At 29.8% G+C, this 22,669-nt stretch overlaps 1 protein-coding gene across 1 annotated transcript in view; it reads left to right on the top strand.

Annotated features, from left to right (window-relative positions):
* The window catches only part of LOC111042823 (leukocyte tyrosine kinase receptor-like), a 319,549-nt gene that overhangs the window by 275,708 nt on the left and 21,172 nt on the right, over positions 1-22,669 (top strand). The window contains exons 11-14 of the mRNA XM_022327519.1: positions 5,775-5,934; positions 9,473-9,620; positions 11,345-11,476; positions 13,110-13,266. Coding sequence (XP_022183211.1) covers positions 5,775-5,934; positions 9,473-9,620; positions 11,345-11,476; positions 13,110-13,266 — 597 coding nt within the window. The remainder of the gene's footprint in view (positions 1-5,774; positions 5,935-9,472; positions 9,621-11,344; positions 11,477-13,109; positions 13,267-22,669) is intronic.

The following is a 22,669-nucleotide window of genomic DNA, read 5'->3' as shown; positions in this document are numbered from 1 at the left end:
GGTAAAAATCACGCTTTACATCCACGAGCGCGGGTAGAACACCTAAATTGTGTAAAATCTACATAACTATTATAAGAATATATTATATTACCTATACACAGGGTATTTCACCAAACTCACTCATTACTCATCCATTTTTTTTCTTAAAATGATAGTTCCATATTTTATTTCAATTCCGATTTTTATTTTTAAATTTTGTTTTTTTTATTTTTAGAACCATAATATTTTGAAATACCTACTCATAGATATTTGGATTTTACAAATAATTTAAATAGTAACAGGATTGTGGCGATACTAACTCACATTTTTTTTTCAAACGAGGTACCTCAACATTTTATTTATTGCTTTGAACGCCGTTAAGATAATGGTTTTTTGGATGATTTCGATTTATTACCTATTTATTACATTCGTCAAATTTTGAACGAGTACCTAGTTTCTGAGTTGTTAAACTATGTGTACTAAAGGATAATAGTCGGCAAAAATGGTTTTTCATCAAATATAGAGTGTATGTAATATTTATTAAAGTCTATTACTAACCTAACTATTATTTACTCACTCAAATTATAAAATGTCGGTAAATTAAAATAAATTACTATCATTTTCCAAATCTCGTAACAGTCATCAATCATCACCGATCTATTGTCCTTAATAGTATTATAATTACAGGTCCGAATTTACGTTTAGACACGTTTAAATTTTCAAAATAATTATTCGCTTAATAATTATAATTGATTCTTATAAAAAAACCATAGTTTTTATCAGCATAGGACACTCCCTAAATTAAATGATATAGAAAATCTAAGTGTTTAAAAATATAGTCTTTGAGAAGACTTAAAAATTCCAAAAATCTGAATGTGAATGAATGCATTATTAAGGATAAAATGAGGCTGGTAATGCTTGGTGAATCATTCCGTATATACACCCTCATATATATATATACACACATATACAGATTTGTATACCTATATATATATATATATATAGCGACGATTAAAATAATAGTAATAATGAAAAAAAAAATGGTATTTTTGTGTAAGGAGGGTTTTTTCATTTGTTCGAAAACACAATACAATGGCTTTTTATTCATATTTTTATATTTTATGTACACAGCAGTTTATAGATATACGAACATTATATTATTATCATTGTAAATTCGGTCAGTTGAAAATTTATACTTTTTGTCTCGTCTCGTTTTATTAAGGAATTCTTATTAAAATTATAAAAACTTTATCGTCGTCAGCTCAAAACTGCTGTATTGATTGAAGTTTAGAATAATAACCATAAATCACAATATGAGTATACGATTGCCATAACGGATAATATCTGAAAATAAAATATCTGAACATGTTACACTTGCGGTTGGCTTGGAATCGTATTGATCTGTCCAAAATCCAACGTAAAATACAGTGTGCTGAAGTGGCACCACAGCTCAGTTTAATAAATAACCACATATTTTTTGCAATATAATTTTTGATTCAACTCAGTTGACTTCAGTTGTATTTATTATAGGATTTTTACAATTATTTTGAGAACCTCATAAAAAATGTGTATTCTCATAGATGTGTTGAACAATTGTTTTTTTTGAGATAATAATATTATAAATATTGTTTTCTCTATCAACTCAATCATCAACATCATCATAGATAAACGTATACTGTGCAGCACGGAGACTTAGCCAAGGGGGGAAATGGTGGCGTGTCCCACTTAGATCTAAAATGCCTCCCCCCCTAGTTAGATATCTAATTTTTGGGGTTTCTCCGTATGGCTACGTGGCAACTATTCTTCCCTTATAACGACGATTGCCTTACGAATACGACGGAGCATTAGAACATACGCCATCTAAAATAATATTGTTTATTGTTTAATGTCGTCGCCTACACGCGGTTACGTTATTTATTCGAAATTACTCTGTGGGAGTTCTATTACACAATATGGTACCTATTCGATACGAAACGAATGTCGAACAATACGAAATAGTTCGACTGTGAACGAGTTACAAAATATTGCCATGGTTTCGGAGTCTATCAGAAAATATAGTCGTGAGCCAACTTCAAGCACGTGTTGTTAATTTATGAAATATTTTGTAATAGGTTTTTTATTATCTACTCGTAGTTGCCGTACATCCTTTTTCAATCAAATTACTTTCGGAACTTGTTGTATCAATTCTTAAATATTATAATTCAAATAAGTGAAATACCATCAAGTGGGGAATAAAAATAAAAAGTCCACTAGGGTTTTAGGGGTAGAGCCCCCTAGGGTGCAATATTTAAACTGTGATCAGTTGAGTCAATAGTTTTATACAATTTGGGTGAATGAAATATATGAATAGGCTTACATTGGAAAATGTAATTACTTTATTAAAGTGCTGTACGTTAATACTTTGTTATATCTATGTCAATTGAAAATATAAAATCACATAGTACAATATATTATTCTATTAATTAATAATAAGTTAATAATGGACTTTAAGCTTAAAATAGATGTCGGTATAGTAATTGTTATAATATTTTTCGGTCGAAAATAAACAAAATAAAATCACATGAGCATCAAAGCGCATAATATCTCTCATGTGGGTAGGTAAAAATAATTTCACACGCCCAAAACGGACTATTGATTTTTTGTTCGAAATTATTATTCTCGCCATACAACGACCACTACCCAAGCCACCATTAAATTACAAAATATTTTCTTAGGATATGAATGATATAGGCTGTGGACATTTGACGTACCTATGGTATAATAAGCAATGATTTGTGATCGAATTCAAATGTGCCATATTTGTAATGTAATCGATGACATTGACGGTGTACACTCCACATTTACGACATAGAGTTGGGAAGGGGTTTTCGGATTGGTTTCCTTACACTGTTCGATCAATGAAACTAGAATTTTATATAGTTATGGTCGCCCTTGCGAGCTTATAAATTCTATGTAGGTATGAATCCGGGAATCGCAGTTAAAAGTTTAGGCGTACGTATGGGTTATGAGGCAGCGTATGGTTAGCTCGAACAGTTTAGTACGCAATAACAATATGACATCATTACATTGATATAATGTATTTTACGGTGCTGCGATAATAATATCACAACTGAAGTAGATGCAGCCCTCTCTGGCATGATAAAATAATATAATATAAAATATATGTAAATCATTTCACAGTTTTGAAATGTTTTCCGATTAATGGCGCTCTTACCGATCTACATAATATATTTGTTTATACTATAAAAATGGCTGACAAGTGCCGACATCCAAAGAACTCGTTTTTGCCAGTTATTGGCACCTAAATCGCTCCATTACGACATCGTATTGTGAACAATCAAATGGACAGTATTATACCACAAATATTGATGGTAACAAAGTACCAGTGTAATTCATAGTACTATAGTTGAAATAAAAACATATCTTAAATTCATAACCTAACAAAAATGTGTACAAACAACAAAGGCACTCGGTGCCAATAACTAAAATATCAGTGCTCTAGTAGTAGTATTTAATAACCAATATGATTTGTGATCGAATCCAAATTTGACACATCCGTAATGGTAAATCGATATCAATGACACTCGACACTTGTGCTATGCGGTTGAGGAGGACCGGGTTCCTGGTTAACTTACTGTTCAATCAAATCAATTATCATTCTTGAGAGTTTTAACGGATTCGAAATACGAAAGTGTTCATGACCAGACGTATAAGACGAATGATATATTGTGTTGGCAAAAAAGTGTCTTCTCGCACGTCACCGTATTATACGTATATAGGTAATAACAATATCATGACATCATTACGTTCTTATAATACATTAATATTTTACGGTGTTGGGATAACAACAACAACAACAATAATGAAAATATTACAACTGGAGTAGTTGAGGCAGGCCGCCGCGTCTCGTGATGAAATAATATTGTGTAAGACATATTATAATACCATAACGAATTTCACTCGAAAATGTCGTCGTTTAATGGCGTGCTCGCGCTCCTGTATAATATGATATTTATTTATGACAATATTATAAGGGCAACGTCGTTTCCGATACTCACGAACATGAACAATTATTATTATTCTGCTTTACGAGTAACCCGGACGACTTTCATTGGCATAATCCAGAGATTATTAAGAGATGGCGATACAGCATATAATATTATTATTATTATTAGTGCACACACTCGCGCACACATGCACACGCTCGCTCACTCACTCACTCTCGCCCACACACGCGCACCGCTCGATATGGATTGAAAACACGCTGTCGGTCGAAACCGACAAATAACGGCGGCGGTGGAAATTTACCGGAAATGTATGCACAACGAGACGTATCCGGTGTAATTCCGCGTATTAAATCATTCATAATGATTATTAATAAACTCGCGTCGTCGTGTCGATAATGTCTGGGCTTTTAAAGTTTCGACCTTTGGCCTCGCGGCGGCGGCAAACCGTTTTGATATCTATACTGTATTATTTCCGAGAGCGGTCGGTGGAAATGTAAACGGCGATCTCCATTTTCTTCTTTCTTTCCCCCTTTCTCGTAATTGAATTTCGTTCAATTTCAAATGAAAATAAATACAAACTCTGTGTGTGTTCCTGGAACGGTGAAACGCACCTACCCAATTTACTAAAAAAAAAAATACGTCGCCGACGTTTTTCGAAAGTGTTTATATTATTATTTTATTATTTTTTTTTTTTGTTGTTGTTGTTGTTGATATTATTGTTATTTATTTTATAACAAACAACTTTATGATACTTACACATCATTATACGAGATATTCATTTAAATGAATAATGCATAAACGCATTGTTTCGAAAACTTGTAACTTTGTAACTTTTTACAATATTTTATTACGATGTCATTTCAAAACTATAACGGAAATATTTTACAGATTTGAGTGGACATTTAAATAGATCACATAATTAAATGACAAAATACCTATATTTTTGAATTATTATATCATATTCATTTTTATTCTGGATGCACGCTGTTAATTTCGGTCCATACAAAAGCAAATATGTCATTTTTAGTTTAATTTATATATCTATTGATATCTCTTTATTTGAATACAATATAGTAAGATGTACAGCCTGGACAGCTAGGTGCATTATTAAATAAATAAAATAAATTCTATACGATAAAAGTGGTAAAAGTACAAAAACAAATGCCTTTATTAGTTATTTCGTAAATGAATATCATTTTCTGTTTCTAAAATGTTTAATTAAGGGTTCTGGTGGGGTTCCGATTCAAATAGTTTCAAAGAGTTCCAGTTCCAGAACAGGGTCTCTGTGGTACAATTCCATCCCTTTACTCTAGTGCTGTATAATATTATTCACTGGTATGTTGGATTTTGTTGTAGTGTATTTGACCTCAATCGCGTTCTGCGCGGTTTCAAGTAAAATTCTATGATTCATTTCACCAAATTCATCAAATTATTCACCCAGCCTCGACCCTAACTTAACACTGTCTACAACAGTAAAAGGGTGTTTTACATGAATTATTATACTGCAAATATTCGTTCTATAGTTTTCGTATTTGTTATAATATTATTATTTCCATCACCTACGAGTATTATTTATTATGAACTGAACATTTTGATGCTCGGGACTTAGAAGTATATACTATATACTATATACTATTTAGTACATAAGGTACAGTTCTAGTATTACAAGCTATTATGACGCATGGAATAGAATATTTTTTAATATTAATGTATGCATTATTTTTATATTTCAATAAATATAATACAGAATATGTATAGTAATATAAATAACGATTTTTTTATTTCCAGTTTATAAATTTACGACTTGTGGATCAAAGGGTAGACTGGGCCCGAGTAATAGGTCGTGTGAAGCTGCATACACAAATACTACTGTGTCTGTGATAGTGGTTAACGACACATACATGGATGGAGTACAGATTTGGCATATACCTGAGACTGGAGTGTACACGTAAGTACCTACTAATAAGCGTTCAATGAAATCCAATAAATAGTCTCAACAAAAACGATCGGTAAAATATACATGCACATAAAATGACTTAATTAGTACATAGACTAATACATTTGTTTTTCAATACATAGCTTCTTGGCAATTACATCGAATTTGCTTTCAAATAATTGTCTTTTTTTTAATTACAAAACTGTGCATGAACACAATGGCCATAAATCTTTATCAAATTTCCATGTGTAGTTAGACATTAGTAATAACTACCTGAAACACGTGTTTCCATGTACCTATAATATATCCATACATACATACATACATGCATACGCATATACATACGTACATACATACATACAACACACACACACACACACACACACATATATGCATACATACATTCATACATACGTGTACAAGTAATACGCAACTATCAAGTATAAAATTGATGTTTGTCAATTAAGCCAAGTATTTGTGACTATCTGGACAATAATATTATTGTACACAATATTTCTACTTATATTTTGCGAAAATGAATTTTCAATAAACCAAAAAAGTATACATCAATTATGTTATTAAAAAATATAATATTGAAAGAAATTTGCTAATAAATTTTTTTGTTTAAACATATTATATAATATGATTATATTTTACCGCCCAATGAGTATTTGTTTGACCTCCTACGGTGAAGCAAGTGTGTTACCTAGTTTATCTGTGCTCTTTCATTGTTTTCGGTAGAAATTGCATAATTCCACCTATAAATAGGTAACAAAAATATTACAGTAAATTAACATTAAATCACTGTCTTATAAACCATAATAATATCAAAATCAGATAAACCACTTACCAAAGCAATTTTACCTGATTAATGTCAACTCACACTTCAAACTAATACAACAAACATGCCATTTAAAAATATAACAGTCTTAAAATTAAAATAAGATACTACATATTCATAAAATGCATGAGCCTCAACCATCGACGCAACTCACATGCCAATGTCCAACAACCCCAGTTACATTACATGCTTCAACGAAAAAAATCGATACAGGAAATAATACAAATATTATACAAAATAATTAAGTTAACAAGTACTCTATATAGTAACAGATAAAAAAAATTGTCAAAATATAGATCTATATAGATAGTATTTATCTCAACTGACGGTACACCACAAGCGTCAATATTTTAGTCATATGCCAAATCATAACGCCAAATGAATATAATACTTAGAAAATCATCCAAAAACCGCTTTAGTATTTTATTATCAAGTGAACAATGAACATATTATAATTTATGAGCTGTTCGAAAACACACAAATAGTCAGAATGAAATAAAACATCGTGAACTATTAGACCCAGCAAAAATAATAACAACATCAACAATATGTCTGTTTATAATACCGAACCTTGGAATATAGTAAATACACTCAAAAATATTTACATCAGTCCGACATCACAAATACATTATTTAAAAGCCGAAATCGATATCGAAGGGTATGAGCACACACTCAGTTTTCGCCGAAAAATGTTTATCAAACAAGATTTTGTGGAAAAACTACCCGGTCGATTACGGTAAAATATATAAAAGGAGCCCAATTTAAAAAATATGTAATGTCAATATTTATGTAACATACGGCGAAATAAAAAAAACAAAATTAACTTGGTATAAAAATATTACACATAAGTTAATTAAAAAAAAAAAAAAACAACAGCGACAACAAACTAATGTGACCCAACACTCGATTTTACCGCAGACAACGGAACAACGCAACGAAGTGTATATTACCCAAAAGCATTAATGAGCAATAACTACCACTTAACCATGTATGGTGATTCACGAAGCTTCACATTTGCTCTTTCCCATTTTTTCCTTCTTAAAAACTCTGGTTTTTGGAATTTTTGAATACACTCAAAGTCAATTTTTTAAAAGACCTGAATTAATTTGTACTTCATATGAGTGTTGTAAAAACCTCTGTTTTTGAAATGAGAACCCCCCTCCCCCAATTTCACTGTAAATTATTTAGTGAATCTTTTTTTTTTTAATGTTGATGTACCTATTTCAAAATTCGAATCAGTAGTTTCTTAGTTATTCAAATGTTTGTATTAGGGATGATCAACCTTAAAAATGGTTTTCTAAAAATAAAAAGGTCATAAAATTGGAATTACCTAGTATTTATTGGAACAATTTTACAAATTGTTGATGTTGATAGATTAATATGAATGATTAAAATTTTAAAATCAGTATAGCCCCCATATCTTATAGAGGTATATATATGTACTATGGGACCTTGTATCCCTAATTCCCATGATTGTAATACGTAAAATTTTCAGAAAAATTATCAGCTGAATAATTTACAGTTGAATGAGGAGTTTCAATTTGAAAAATAGAAGTTTGCATCTCCACATAACACTCCTTAAGTAGTTCGAAAAATCTCAACAATTTTTTAAATAAAATGTTACATTTAAAAATTCTAAAAATCAGATTTTAAATAACTGCATTATTGAAGGTAAAAAGGGGGCGAACATGCTCGGCAAATCATCCTGTAAGTTGGCTTTTAGCGTATGCCGTACACGTATTCTCATGGCTAAGGTGCGATCGCAACTTTGTGATACGCAGGTGTCATGGCCGCCACTGGCAGTGCATATTGTCACTACAATTTATTAGTTAACAAAATTATTAATCCCAAGGCTAAATAAATCTAAAAATCACTGCCAGCTGAGATTCTTTCCATGCTAAATCATGCATATATGTATACAATATAATGCACAATGGTAGATGCGCAGCCTACAACAGCCTATAATATTACTTTAATAATAAATTATTATTTGTAGTATAACTAAAATGTATCTCAATGCGATCATACCTAGTTATTTATCCATACGTATCCAGTAGTATACCTGTCCATTACCGTGGTAGATGTGTTATGTTTGTAAAAAAAATACAATCTGTGCGAGTGCTATCACGACTTGAACTCCGAAACTTCCGAAACGAAAACGTTGCGTGTTTCACTTATAATCTATACACACGACAGTCCGCCATTTCTTATGGATTTAGTTGACTAAGGTTGAATATATACCACACGATAACCGATAACTCACTTTGAGTTACATAAGCTTAACTAGTTTCTGACATTATTGGTATTGAGATATTAATATTATGTTAATATTGTACCCCGATTTGATACGGCCAATGTTAAAATATAACATTAATTGAATACATACTTATGGTTATTCAAATACTAAAAAAAAATTAATTAGGTACTCGACCACATCGTGAACTACTTATTTTAAAACTAATTGCAATGACAACATTGTATACTTACGTATGTAAGACGACTCCTAAATGTATTGTTCCACGCTCAAAACGTATGGCAATTAGGCACATCAGTTTCATTATATATAAATTAATTAATTATATCCTAGATATAATTTTGTATTTAGATTCCTTATTTATCTCTTATTGGGTTTTTAGGTGACACTGTTATTTATTAATTGTTTAACAGTCTAAAAAAAATACGTTTTCAAAATGTGTTGGTGTGTTTCAGTATTATAGCGAGAGGAGCTCGTGGCGGCAAGGGGGCTGACGGAATGGGCATTTCAAAGGGAGCCACGGCCATCGCGGTCGTTGAGTTGTCCAAGCACCAACAGTTGCACATATTGGTCGGTCAAGAAGGCGGAGACGCTTGCCGTAAAGTAAGGGTGTTTGAAATTAAAATAACCTACGGTCGCTGATGGCGAAAGGGTATATTATAATAATAATAATAATGATAATAATAATAACAATAACTATAACAATAACAATAACAATAACAATGACAATAACAATAACATTAACGATAATAATAATAATAATAATAGTATTACATAGGTAGGTACTCAACACGCGTTATTCAATACCTACGATTCGTCCGATTTCAAGCACTTGTATATATTTTAAGTTCTCCCGTTTAGATCGATAGTTAATACATTAAATAAAATACTATTGTATGAAATTTAATATTTGATAAGCGTTCGGAGTGGTTTTACGGACAACAATATCAAATTGATATTTAGAGTCAAATTCATCCCATTCTTGCTATCCACCATATCCGTTGTAAGTGAATCCTCCGATACTGTCATCTCCTCTATGGTTGATGGCTATGGTTGTACAGGATGCGAAACAGTCGTAGTCGTAAATCATGGCTAGGTGCTTCAGTCCCTCAACCCCATTTGGAAATGTTCTTTAATATTTAATATTATGTATTTATAAGTCTTGAAATATATAAACTTAATATATAAATCAAAATGTATTGTATAGTTATCAAATCGTACGTATGATTATAGCTAAAAGTATGCTAAAATTATAATTTTCTTCATTTTTCTGGAAAAAAATGTTGGGCCCCCCACTCATTACAGACTTCTAAATCAATGCTTCATTATGGAGTAAAATCGGGTGACCTGGAAGGTATGATACAAAGTGCCGAATGAATCGTATTGAATGAGCCCTATTCATAATATTATAATAAAATTATGTATGTACACAGGCTGGACACCTGTTCCTCGTGACGAGAAAACTGTGAGAGTGTGAGACACGGTCACTCAGTATGTACGGGAATGGTCATTCGTTTAATATTATTATGGCCACTCCAAAATTTTCCAAACTAATTTGGTATGCATTTGTACCTATAGCATGGCTTAAAGCGTATTACAGTGGGAGTATCGATCTCTTAAAATAAATGTTCATGAAATAAGTATAGACACGAAAAAAAACCAAACTCTTATGATAATGGTTTCTCAGGGTTTTTAATTATTTTAAACACCTAGATTTTTAATTTAATTATCAGCAGCAGAATACTTTTTCAAACAAATATAAATAGGCATCGGCTATTTTTGAACGAATTGAAGTTTTCATTATAAAACTTTAATAAGGTATAGATGAATGGGTTAATATGGAAAGTGACAACTCTGCAAGAGTAATCATTGCCATTTTACTCGGGACATCTCAACTTTAAGCTTTTATAAGTTGTAAAATAAAAAAGGAAAAGGTTTAGTTAGCATTCTATATTTTATTTTATATAAAATAACATTTTTGGAAAAATATTCTGCTTTGGGACGAAAAAAAACTTAAATACAAAAAACCGATGAAAAATTATACATCTACACTTATTTCTTATAAAGTAAATAGGTTCCCATAATAGGTATAGTGTTATAACATTATGTACGCCAAACCATTAAAATACATTGTTTTCTACCAAAAACACGAAAATCGACTAAGGGAAATCGGTTTTGGCCGGTTAAACGGATTACTTAACCGCACAATAATACACTAACCTATAAGTCATTATTAATTATATTATGTAGTTTTTACTGTGTGTGGGGGGGGGGGACACTTGTGGCAGACGGGTTCTAATCTTTTTTTTCCTCGGAATTATGTTTAGACGTTTGAAAAACGCGACGACGCGTGCCAGCAAGAACAATACTTCAGGACCGGGAGCGCCCTGAAAGAATTGCACGACTTGCGCCTGCTCAACGGCGGTGGAGGCGGTGGAGGCGGATCTTTTGTTTTTACAGTTAAGTGCCGATTTCTCGTGGGACACGGACCCGAAACCAACGTACAACAACAGCAAACTTTCCGCACACGCCATTGTTATGCGCTGCTCCGGAGCGGCGCATACTTTTCCAAGAATAAATTACGCACAATGTTTCAACCGTGAAATGTCCGAAAATATTTAATATTTCATTACGAGGGCAGCACGTTATTCGGTCGCCGGTTCGAAACATATAATATACAAACGAATAGCCCTATGGTACAAAAACATCAGAACTATATTATTGACCCGATGGATATCCTCCGATGAAGTAGTATAACAATAATATTCAGAAATGTAATTACATTACACTCGCGGGGCGGTAAACAATAATGTTAAATAAAGTTTTTTTTTTTTTAATTTAACCAATTTAAGTTATATTGTAATGTAATCAGTATACGGGACTAAAAGGAAAATAGTTATTATATTATTTGGAAATAATTTCACATGACTAATGAAAACGATGATTATATCGAGTTTCGATGTTTATTCTAATGTGTAAATTATTTTAAATGTACATAGTTAGTTCGTGTAGTTCTCTTAGTCGGCAACATTATTGCTATACTTTTATTCATAGGTAGTCGATATTTTGTCGAACGAATATCAACTCAAATATTATTTCAATAGCATTTATAGAAAACTAGTTAGATAAAATGGTATACCCATTTTCATTAATAGTTTATTAATTTACGTTATTGTTTAAAATCCAAAACTAAAATTGTGTAATATGGGATACAACACATCTTAAATTTATACACACAAAATAAAAATATACTTACAGTGAAATTATATTAATGATTATTCATTGTATCAGATTTTTTATTAACTATTTATGAAAAACTTAATTTTTTTTCAACTTTTTTTATGATGGAACGCGGAAAATACTACCAAATTTTTATAATTATTAAACAAAAAATACAATCATTTTTATTTCAAAATGTTAACTAGAATATTTTTTTATTTTATGAACGGGAAAATAATACATAGAACACAGAACTAATCTTTATTTTTATTTAAACGCAGCTTGACCTAAAATAATAATTTACTGGTGCCCTGATCGGTTCATATAAATGTTATACTTTTATTAGTAGTACAAATAATATTATTGAGTTGTCATTATACTCGTACTTTATATTCGATATTTATACTTCAGAAAAATATTCTGTGTAATAATTCAAAATTCAAACTATAACTATGTCATTATTTAAAAAATGAGTAGGTATGACAATAATAATAATTATAATGTAAAAGTTCAAATCGTGTGTAACATACATTTTAAAAATAGATTTTTTTTAAATAAACCTTTTAAAAGAGTAAATTATCAATATTAAAAAATCATCATGTATAGGTGTTACAATTTGATAACACTCAAAATGTGTCAACTCATGCATACGTAAATACGTTGACATCCTGGTTATTGATCTACTTCTGAAAAAAAAAATACTGTACCTATAAATAATGTAAATAGCTTTTATAGTCCTGTAGATGTTTCATAATGAGAAATATATTCCATTTTTTTGTTATTTCCATGTTTGAATAAAACATTACAAAATACGTATTAAGTAGGTATTCCAAATGCATAAAGTAATATTTTTAAAATGTTTTCAAATTAAAGGGCTCGCGGGAAGAAGGATTCTTACCGTTGGTGATTGGTGCTGGAGGAGGTGGTTTGGCACACGGACCATTCAAGGACGACAGGAGTCAACATGGTAATGGCACCAACATGAGATTACCAGCGATCACCGCACCATCATTTGGTGAAAATCCCGCAGGTTTGTCTTAAAGACTAATTTTCTTTCTTATAATTTTTTGTTTTTCATTTGGAACGAGCTGCGTATTGATTTTTTAATGACACAACTTTTTTCGGTCAACACATTTTGCAGGGCAGTTAGTTTGTAAGCTTGTAACGTTTGCGCTGCACTTCATTAGACTAAAAACTCGACACGTGTAACATCGGTTACTCACTAAATTTTTTGAAAAAGGTCATTTCCCGAATTTATTAACAACAATTAATCATCGTGAAGACCAGATAAAAAATTCAAACATACATTTTGAATAAATTTCTTTAAGATTGACAGCAAAATAACTATTTACGAGTGAACCTATAAAGTTCCATTTTGAATCTTTTTTTTTGAAATTCTTTGATCTTAGAAAACAGTAATATAATAATAAAACTTATACTAATATATAAGTGTTATCGTCCATAAGGCATGTATATTATGTCTTTCTAAAGGATTTTGTTAGAATAAGTGTGGTCCGACCTGTCAGCATGTAGGTAGGATGTGATTTCGGTCCGGGAAAATGGAATGGTCAATTCTACAAAATTGACCCAATCAAGTGAACTTGCCAGAATTGGATTGGTTTTGAAATGGTTTCGCGTGCATATTTAATGCCATTTTCACGGTAGATACTCGTAAGACGGACTAACTAATTCTGCCGAGTTTCCCAGAAGTATATGTGTCTAATTTCATTGTATTTTCTACAAAAACTGTAGAGCAATTGGAAAGGTCGGGGAAATCCTTCGAAATCGTTGAAAATTTTAAATGATTTAATATATTCAGCAAATAGATTGTTTCTAATACGAATCCGGAGAACACCAAACGAATACATAATTGTAGTTATTTAGAACGAACAAATGAACAACGTTCCTTATTCGGTCCGCGATAGTTGTGCTGCGCTGTTGTTCATCCTCAGTTTTATAACTTTACTCGAGATTAAAATGTAATTAGTAAATGACGTGGAATTGAATATTATTATACATTTCGGTGGATCGTATTTGTTTCCCCATAAAAAACATTGTTTCTCGAGTGATTCCGTTTTGCCGTGTTTTCATGCTTAATTTCCTTTTGTAATTTCTGTGTTGGGTGGTCATCGAGGTTTTTGATTTGATATGTGATGCATTTTGGCAATTTTGCGGAATATATATTTATTATCATTGTACCAACGATGAAATCAACCACGAATATGAATTATTTCATTGATAACAAATTAGGTAATAGACAAATATAAAACTAGACATTCTCTTCAATAATACATATTATGTAACACTAGTGTTTCCATTTACTTTCAAGCAATTACCAAAAGATTAATTATAATACCGAATTATGTACTTAAACGTCAGACTTTAATGATTTGTTCAAAATTATTTATATCATGGTGCTTGTAACTTTTACACAGTTGTGTGACTGTTTAGGTATAAAACTCTTTAATCTTTTAAAAGCATGTTACATAATTAATAGAGCATTAAATGTTAAATAAACTGAAACATAATAGGATAAAATATAAATTAAACTCGTTCGGTAATAACTATACGGTATGTGCAGTTTTCGTTTTAATCTGGTGTTCTAATTGAATAAAGGTGATGCTCGTGTGCTATTTAACACACTTTTATTACATGCCAGTGATTAAAGGATCAACCTGACCCGTTGGTTCTACTTTATTATTTTCAAAACATTTATTCAAATGTCTTTTCATAATTATCTAATATGTCACTGGTTACACTGCAGGTAATATGAATTTATTAGCATAGCGTGGCGAATACATTTAGAACAGTTAAATTTAATTACACCTTGCTGTAACTACGTTTTGTATATTATGTACGACACGTGTTTAAACTCATGTTAATAATGTAATATCGTTTTACCTACCTTAACTTTTGTGTGTATAAAATTCTATAATTTAAAGTTGTCGTTTAGTTGTTTAATCGACTGAACCAAAATGTGGAATAAAAATAAGCTCAAATATACGTAATATTAAACAACAGTGGTTTGGGCTTATTGGTTTAAATAAAAATATAAGATTTTGTATGAATCGATTTTAGGATAGACGGTGATTACATGAATTGTCTATTTATTCAGTAACTATCTCTTTAAAGTCGGTCTTACAAGTATTTTGTTTCGGGAAAAAAAAGGTGAAACCGTTGAGTGAATTGATTTCATAATATTCAAAACGTTAGGAAATTTGATTCATGCACAACTTCGTGGCTAAATGATATTAAGTTATTCGTAATTAAATCAAAAAAATAATTACAAAAGCAATTTTGGCATCTGTGGAATCATAGATTAATGTTATTTCCGAAATCGTTCGTCAGTCTGTAATATCGGTGGTCCTTTTACGAGGTAGTACACACACACACACACACACACACACACNACACACACACACACACACACACACACACACACACACACACACACACACACACACACACTGATGACCTGTTTAGTTCCCAAACACACTCAAGGCAAGCGCATCACTCACTTGTGATAATATATCGCCAATTTGGAACTTACAATCAGGCATCGGTGGCCTCAAACTATAAATTGCCATTACAACATAACAGCACAACTGGGAATCGAATTTGTAACCGATCCATGTTATAATACGTATATCGTTGTACAAAAACATTAGGTGCTCAGCTATTATCCCGTAAACCTGTGGCGAACCCAATCAATGGAATGCCATTCTCCGTGCATATTGTTAATAAGCTCATGAGTACTGTACAAAATCGTGACTAAAATTTAAAATTTAAAATTTTATATTGTTTTGTTAATAAAATAAAATAATATAAAATCAGTTTAGTTTTGATGGAAATAACAATAGTAGGTAAATCATGAAATTTAACTCGTTAAATTAATACTATTGTCGTTCGCTGTTAATTTGATTATGGAAACTGTTGATTTTTTAAGTAAAAAATGAATAGATTTTTAAATTATTGAAATTTTGCAAGAACCAAATAAATTATAAATTTATAATGCACCTATAATATTGTTGATCCTGACAAAATAATTTATAATTTATATCGCCCAATGTATTTCTTAGTTTTTTAGATTTATTATACGATTTTATAAAAAAAAAATTTAGAAGTTGCAAAATATCATACGATTATCAATTATGTACGTTAAGATAATATATGTATAAAATATAGTTACGTATATGGGAAGTAAAAACACGTAACACTACTTTTTTTGATGGAGTGAGGGGTTGATAACAATTCAATATTATACAGAGCACAACTCTAAAAAAATAGTTATCATTCTATGGACAGTTATCTTAATTATGAGTAATAACATTTTTTCTTGTTGTTATTATTATTTATTTGTCATCCTGGATTGAACTTATGTGTGAAATGTTATTAAAATGTTTAAATTTATATTTATATTCCTGCAATTATCACGTTTTGAAGCTGGGAAAATCTCAAACTTCACTTTTAAGGGTGGATTCTGGGTGAACATTGAATCTACTTCGATGGTGAAAAAGTAGAAAAAGTACATTTTAAAAAACCTTGAAACACAAAAAAAAAAAACAGTGGAAAAATGTGAATATTTACGCAACACCATTATTCGATAAAATCAATTTTGTTTGTTTTTTATGTACTTACTGATTCAAAAGGAATAACAGTAGAAACTTGAAATGTTCACCAAATAATTACGTTTCCTACTATTTTAATGACACGAATTTACAATAGGTAACAGTTTTGAATACCTTCAGAAAAGTATATGAAAATTATTATAATCACACTAACGTGTCTGTCACAAATAGTTAATAATACACTTTACTGCTTAAAGTTATACACATAAAACGTATATTACGCCGCCTGTCAAAATTCATAGGTTCTATGTCGTCACACGCATATTTCCAAACGCTAGTATCTCATTGAATAATTACAGAGTTTGAGTTTGGACCCACACGACAATTTTTAGATAATTACGTACTTGAAGCCCAATCAGACTTCTTTCCAGTATTGGGATTTTTTAAAATAAATAATTGGTGTTTGAAAAATGTTTAGCAGGAAATGGGTATGGGAATGTGTTACGAAAGGGTGTGTTTCAATATCATTAACTATCATCGAATATCGATTAAACAATAAATCATACAGGTAATTTACTATCATCTGCAGTACCTAACGACTGTTATAGTAAATATTAATAATTAATTATTTTATAATAATATTATGTATGACACATACTATACATAAAACAGAATATTACAGATTAAGTAACTATTATAATTTGGGCAACAAGTCATAAATGTATTGTTATAATAATAATATTATAATCTTGGAAATTCTAATCAAAAGACAAAAGATAGAACGCCATTGAAATACGATTTGAAAATCGCAATGGCTATAAAAGGTATTTCGAAATTAAAAAATTCCATTACCATTTCGATCATAAAAACTGCGAAATAATTTTAAAACGAAATGAAATTCGATCCTATTTTAATTACATCACATTTTATGGTGGTTTTTTTTGATTTCCTTTACACTAAAAATGCTATAAGATAATGAGTTATGAATTTATGTCGACTATGAATTATGACTATTATAAATGTACTATAGAACGTATCAATATAGCGTATTAATATAATACTAGTAAATAATTGAAAATTTAAATAAAAATAATCTAACAACTTACTTTTAATAATAAATACAAAATATTTATTTTACATAATCAACAATGTATAATATTATGATGAATGACATATTATAAAACAATAATGGATATTGTTAATATTCATGAACTATAAATTGAAATTAAGTTATATATTTTAATAGAGATTCACCAAAACAATAGTTTGGATGAGCCAACATCATCCAATTCATCAGAGCCGCCAATCTTCAAACCAAAATTTTAAATCATTTAATATAAGTACACAATTTATATGTAATCGATTACATTTTATTTTGTTAGCCTGTGGCCCATGTTGCCAAAGGCCTTGTATCAATAAGAAACAAAAAAAAAAACAAATAATTTCGATGATGGGTCTTTACGGTTAGTGAAATCCATTTAAAAATACAGTAACTTACATAATATTGTGCATCATGGATTTATTCTACGAATTTCTTTTGGGTATTGGTGTAGGTACGCTATTTATACATGAACAAACTGAATCACATTTCAAAGAGTAATGAACATGGTTAAACATTTTATTTTCAATGCCGTCACTTACTGAATACTTATTTTAAAATGTTCGAGGATAATAAAAAAACATTTTTATGCATAGGTTCAAATTCCATTTAAAAAAAAATAAAATATATTTTGCTGCACGAATAGTTTACTGATAATAAATTTTTAAAATGCTTTGATTAATGTTTCCGCATTCAAAATTATTGTTATTTATGTGTTTATAAAAACATCGTAAATGCAATAAATATTTTTCGTACCCTTTAACTTTTTTCAAGGTTCATTGTAATTTGTGATAGTTATATTATATTTGAGAGTTATTGCTAATCAAGAGATTTGTTTTCGTTTCAACTGTTAATTGATTATATTCAATTTGTCTGTGGTAGATGTTGTGTATAATTTATCTATTAATTCAGCATACTATCTACTTAGGTACCTACTTACTTTATGAAACATTTTTGATATTATATATTTCCACATTTGTCGCTTCCAAAAAATGTTTTTCTGTGCCTAATATTGCATAGATTATAACGCATTATCGAAAATATAATATAACCAATATTATCCTCATCCCACTTTCAATTACCTTAGCTGCAAATAACTTTGCAGGTACCTATTATCAATAAGTAATAACTTATACAATATTTTATCTAATATATTAAATTTATGTGCAATCGACAGATACACAGATTACGAAACACACTATTTTTTTCTAAGATTGAATTTAAAAAAAAATTATAGCAGTATTAATTGTCTGGAAGTAAATAAGACAGTTATAATTATGATGTTAATAGGCAGTAGGCACATCACTGGATTTTGAGAACAAATAATAATAATAGCTGCGTTCGATTGAAAACTCGACAAAAGTCATTTGCCTATACTATATTAAGTGTCTATGTGTCTGTGAAGTCCTCATGACTCTGAATGTACGATATTTAATTAATAGATTTTGATTCAGACCATTTATTGGAAACTGATACACCGAACAGATATATGTTTTTCCGATCAAATTTAGATATTATATAAGTACCTACATCTAACTGAAAAAAATAACTAGCATAAAGTATAACGTACATTTATACATATACACATTTATACATATAACGTACGTTTATACATTATAGACTATGACAAATAATAATTGAATTCGTGAATGTTACCTACGTATAAGATAAGTTTGAATTTTTTTTTTTTTTGTAAACCCGTTGTTTATTCGTAATGATCGTTTTATCTACCTACTCTAATCATTTAATTATAATATTGTAATGAAATTTCGGCTACATGAAACGAATGGATTGTTTGTGTTCCATTTTCCAAGAAAACTCAACATTGTGCGCAGTATCTAAACGTCCTAGACGGTTAGACCTGATAACATTGTAATTGTTATTAACATGCAATTTCTCAAACAATATTATTATTGTTAAAGTTCTGCCTCGAAACGTAGGTAATACAGATTTGGCCTTTGATACTACGAACGTTCACATTTGTCTTGCGAACTTGATTTTTGAAATCAGCTACACAATACATTGGTTTAATAATTCACGACTTAACATACGCTGCAGGTACAACTCAATCATATCATCCACTAATTTATAATAAGACATTCCATAAATCATGCAATTTATCTTAAATAATTAATTTTTTACCAGAACTGAAGGATATCAAACATTCATCTGAGTCAAGTCAATTCTATGCACGATATAGGCACAACAAATATTATAATATGCAAAAATTAAATTAAATATAATATTATTATTAGGTACAGTTACACAGTATATATATTTTTTGGATAGTTTGTTTTAATATTACACACTCGCATTTCCAATATTGATTACAATATCGATGTGTGGATGGTTAATAGTTATGTTAGGAGTGAATGAACATAACGCGGATTGATTACATCTAATATGATTATATTGATTGCACTAGTTTACAACAATTTGACTTGTGTCAGTGAACTATCCGAACCATCCGAAGAAGGGTCAAATTGAGTTTGATCCCATTTCAAATGATTTCGATATAGTTTCATATTGTGCAAATCATTATCAAATCAATATGGTTGAAATTTTTTTCAAACTCATCTCTTACATAACTATCTAACGAGACTTACCTGTGTCAATTCGTGATATGTCATAATATATTGTATACTATTTTTTTTCCGAATCAATATGTACCAATGGGTGAAAATTCTGAATGTCAATCACGTGGTGAACGCTTTGCATGGCCCCATACCTGACACCATTTATGTGGTGAGCGTTGTGCAGGACACGGTGATCTATACCACTTTAATTATTTAACGACGTAGCATGCAGTCGTCAGTCTTGAGATTTGTGTTGAGAAAGATAGGTATTGAAATTAATTAACACTTAGACTTGTTTTGGTAACAATAAAGTAAAACAGCTTATTAAATATAATTTAAACATAAAAATCCTTAAGCACACTGTCGTAAGCGCTTGACGCTATCGAGCAGTGCTGACTATCTTCTAAATAATGGTAGGTGCTCAACCCGTATGTATGCGGGTTCTAACAATGACGTATTATAGTGACGTGATATTCTAGTTCTACGTTCCCATATTGATGATTTGCTTTATTATGTAAAATAGGTAAAAACAACTTGTTATTTTCACCTATGATCTCTATTTAGGCTTTTATACCTATTAAATAGCTATACCTACCTTTATAATTTATAGTTATAAGTTATATATTCTAATAGGTATTATGGAATAATAATGCGTAATAGACTACTCATTTTGGGATTACTACAATCACTCCAACAAAACAATTTTTTTTTATATTAATTAAGTCATATTAATATTAACATAGATCATTGTGTGTTATTAGTTATTTTAGGAGTTACCGTAGGGTTTTTACAGATGTTGGAAACTCGTGTATGTGTGGCAAGGTTTTTCCACTACGAACCCGAGTGGTCACCCATCCGTGAACTGGTGACAGTGCTATGGAAGCTTCATATCATGCTATTTCTTGTTATCCTTAAATAAACTAACCATAAGCTCAAATAGTTAATTTTTTTTATTTTTTATTTGAAAGATTGGAAGTTTTGGAACTTAAGTTAAAATAATATTGACAAAAAAAAAAATATGGGACGTACCTTTTCTACTCTCTATATATTTTATTAACATTGAAACAAAAATTGTTGTATCTATTGGTATTAAATATATTTTTTGTTTGACTAAAATATAGAGTAATATTTCAGAAAATTATGTTGCAATATTAGCTGAGTCTATTTTATCAGATATTATTCTTAAGGTTTTGAGGGTGGATAACAAAAAAAAAAAATTATTTATACAAAAAATATATTATTATCATACAAATTTTCATTAAACTTTAATTTTGTCAAAATAACTATAATTTTTTTTCTTTAAGTACTATCACAATAGATATTTTCAATTTTTGTTTTGAATACACAAGTGTTGTAGTCTCATAATATATTTTGTATCACTTATCACATAACGGTATCACGGAAACAGCATTTTAAATGATTTTGGGTATCTTTTACTTATATACGTACTTTCAATTGGATAGAAATTTGGGCAGATTTTCAGAACTAGAGGTGCGAACCTTTGAAATCAAAAATATAATATACCATTTATATAGTAGCTTGAGAAGAATAATTAAATTTATATTTTTTAAACAATATCAGTAATGAAATAATATGTTCATAGTATAATTCAACAACGGGGATGATTATAATTGTGTATGCATTTAAGCCTAAATTATTGTGAAATTTCAGTTAGGTACTCAAATGGAATTTTTCTTTCTAATTTCATTTTTTAAATTAAAAATATATGTTATAATATTTAATGAATGTAAATCAATTTTACACGATACTTCTCAAAATTTGTTCATTCTCCTTTGGGGTGAATTTTATATATGTGAAACATTAAATAGGATTAAGCAGTAATGATATTTATTTTATAGTAGTTAATACCTTTGTTTCAAACTAAAACGGAATTCTGATTGTTAGGTACGTTTTTACAGCAATATTGAATAGCTATAAACTATTATAATCTAGGGAACAAAATAATTAAACAGAAATAATAAAGTTTTTTAGAACTCTGAAATATATAATAGCAATGCAATGTAAAATAATAATAATTTATTTAACAACAATTTATTATTTTAACACTCTGCAGAGAATTTATGTTTTATTGTGCTATAAAGAATAAATAACTATTGTGGTTTTTAATTTATAATAATAAAATAAACCTTTATAGTGTAATTTATAATAATGTAAAATGTCTATAAAATA

This window comes from Myzus persicae, unplaced genomic scaffold (genome assembly GCF_001856785.1).
Source record: "Myzus persicae strain clone G006 unplaced genomic scaffold, MPER_G0061.0, whole genome shotgun sequence".
Lineage (NCBI taxonomy): Eukaryota > Metazoa > Arthropoda > Insecta > Hemiptera > Aphididae > Myzus > Myzus persicae.
Note: the sequence above shows the minus strand (reverse complement) of the source record. Positions and strands in the feature narration are given on the sequence as shown.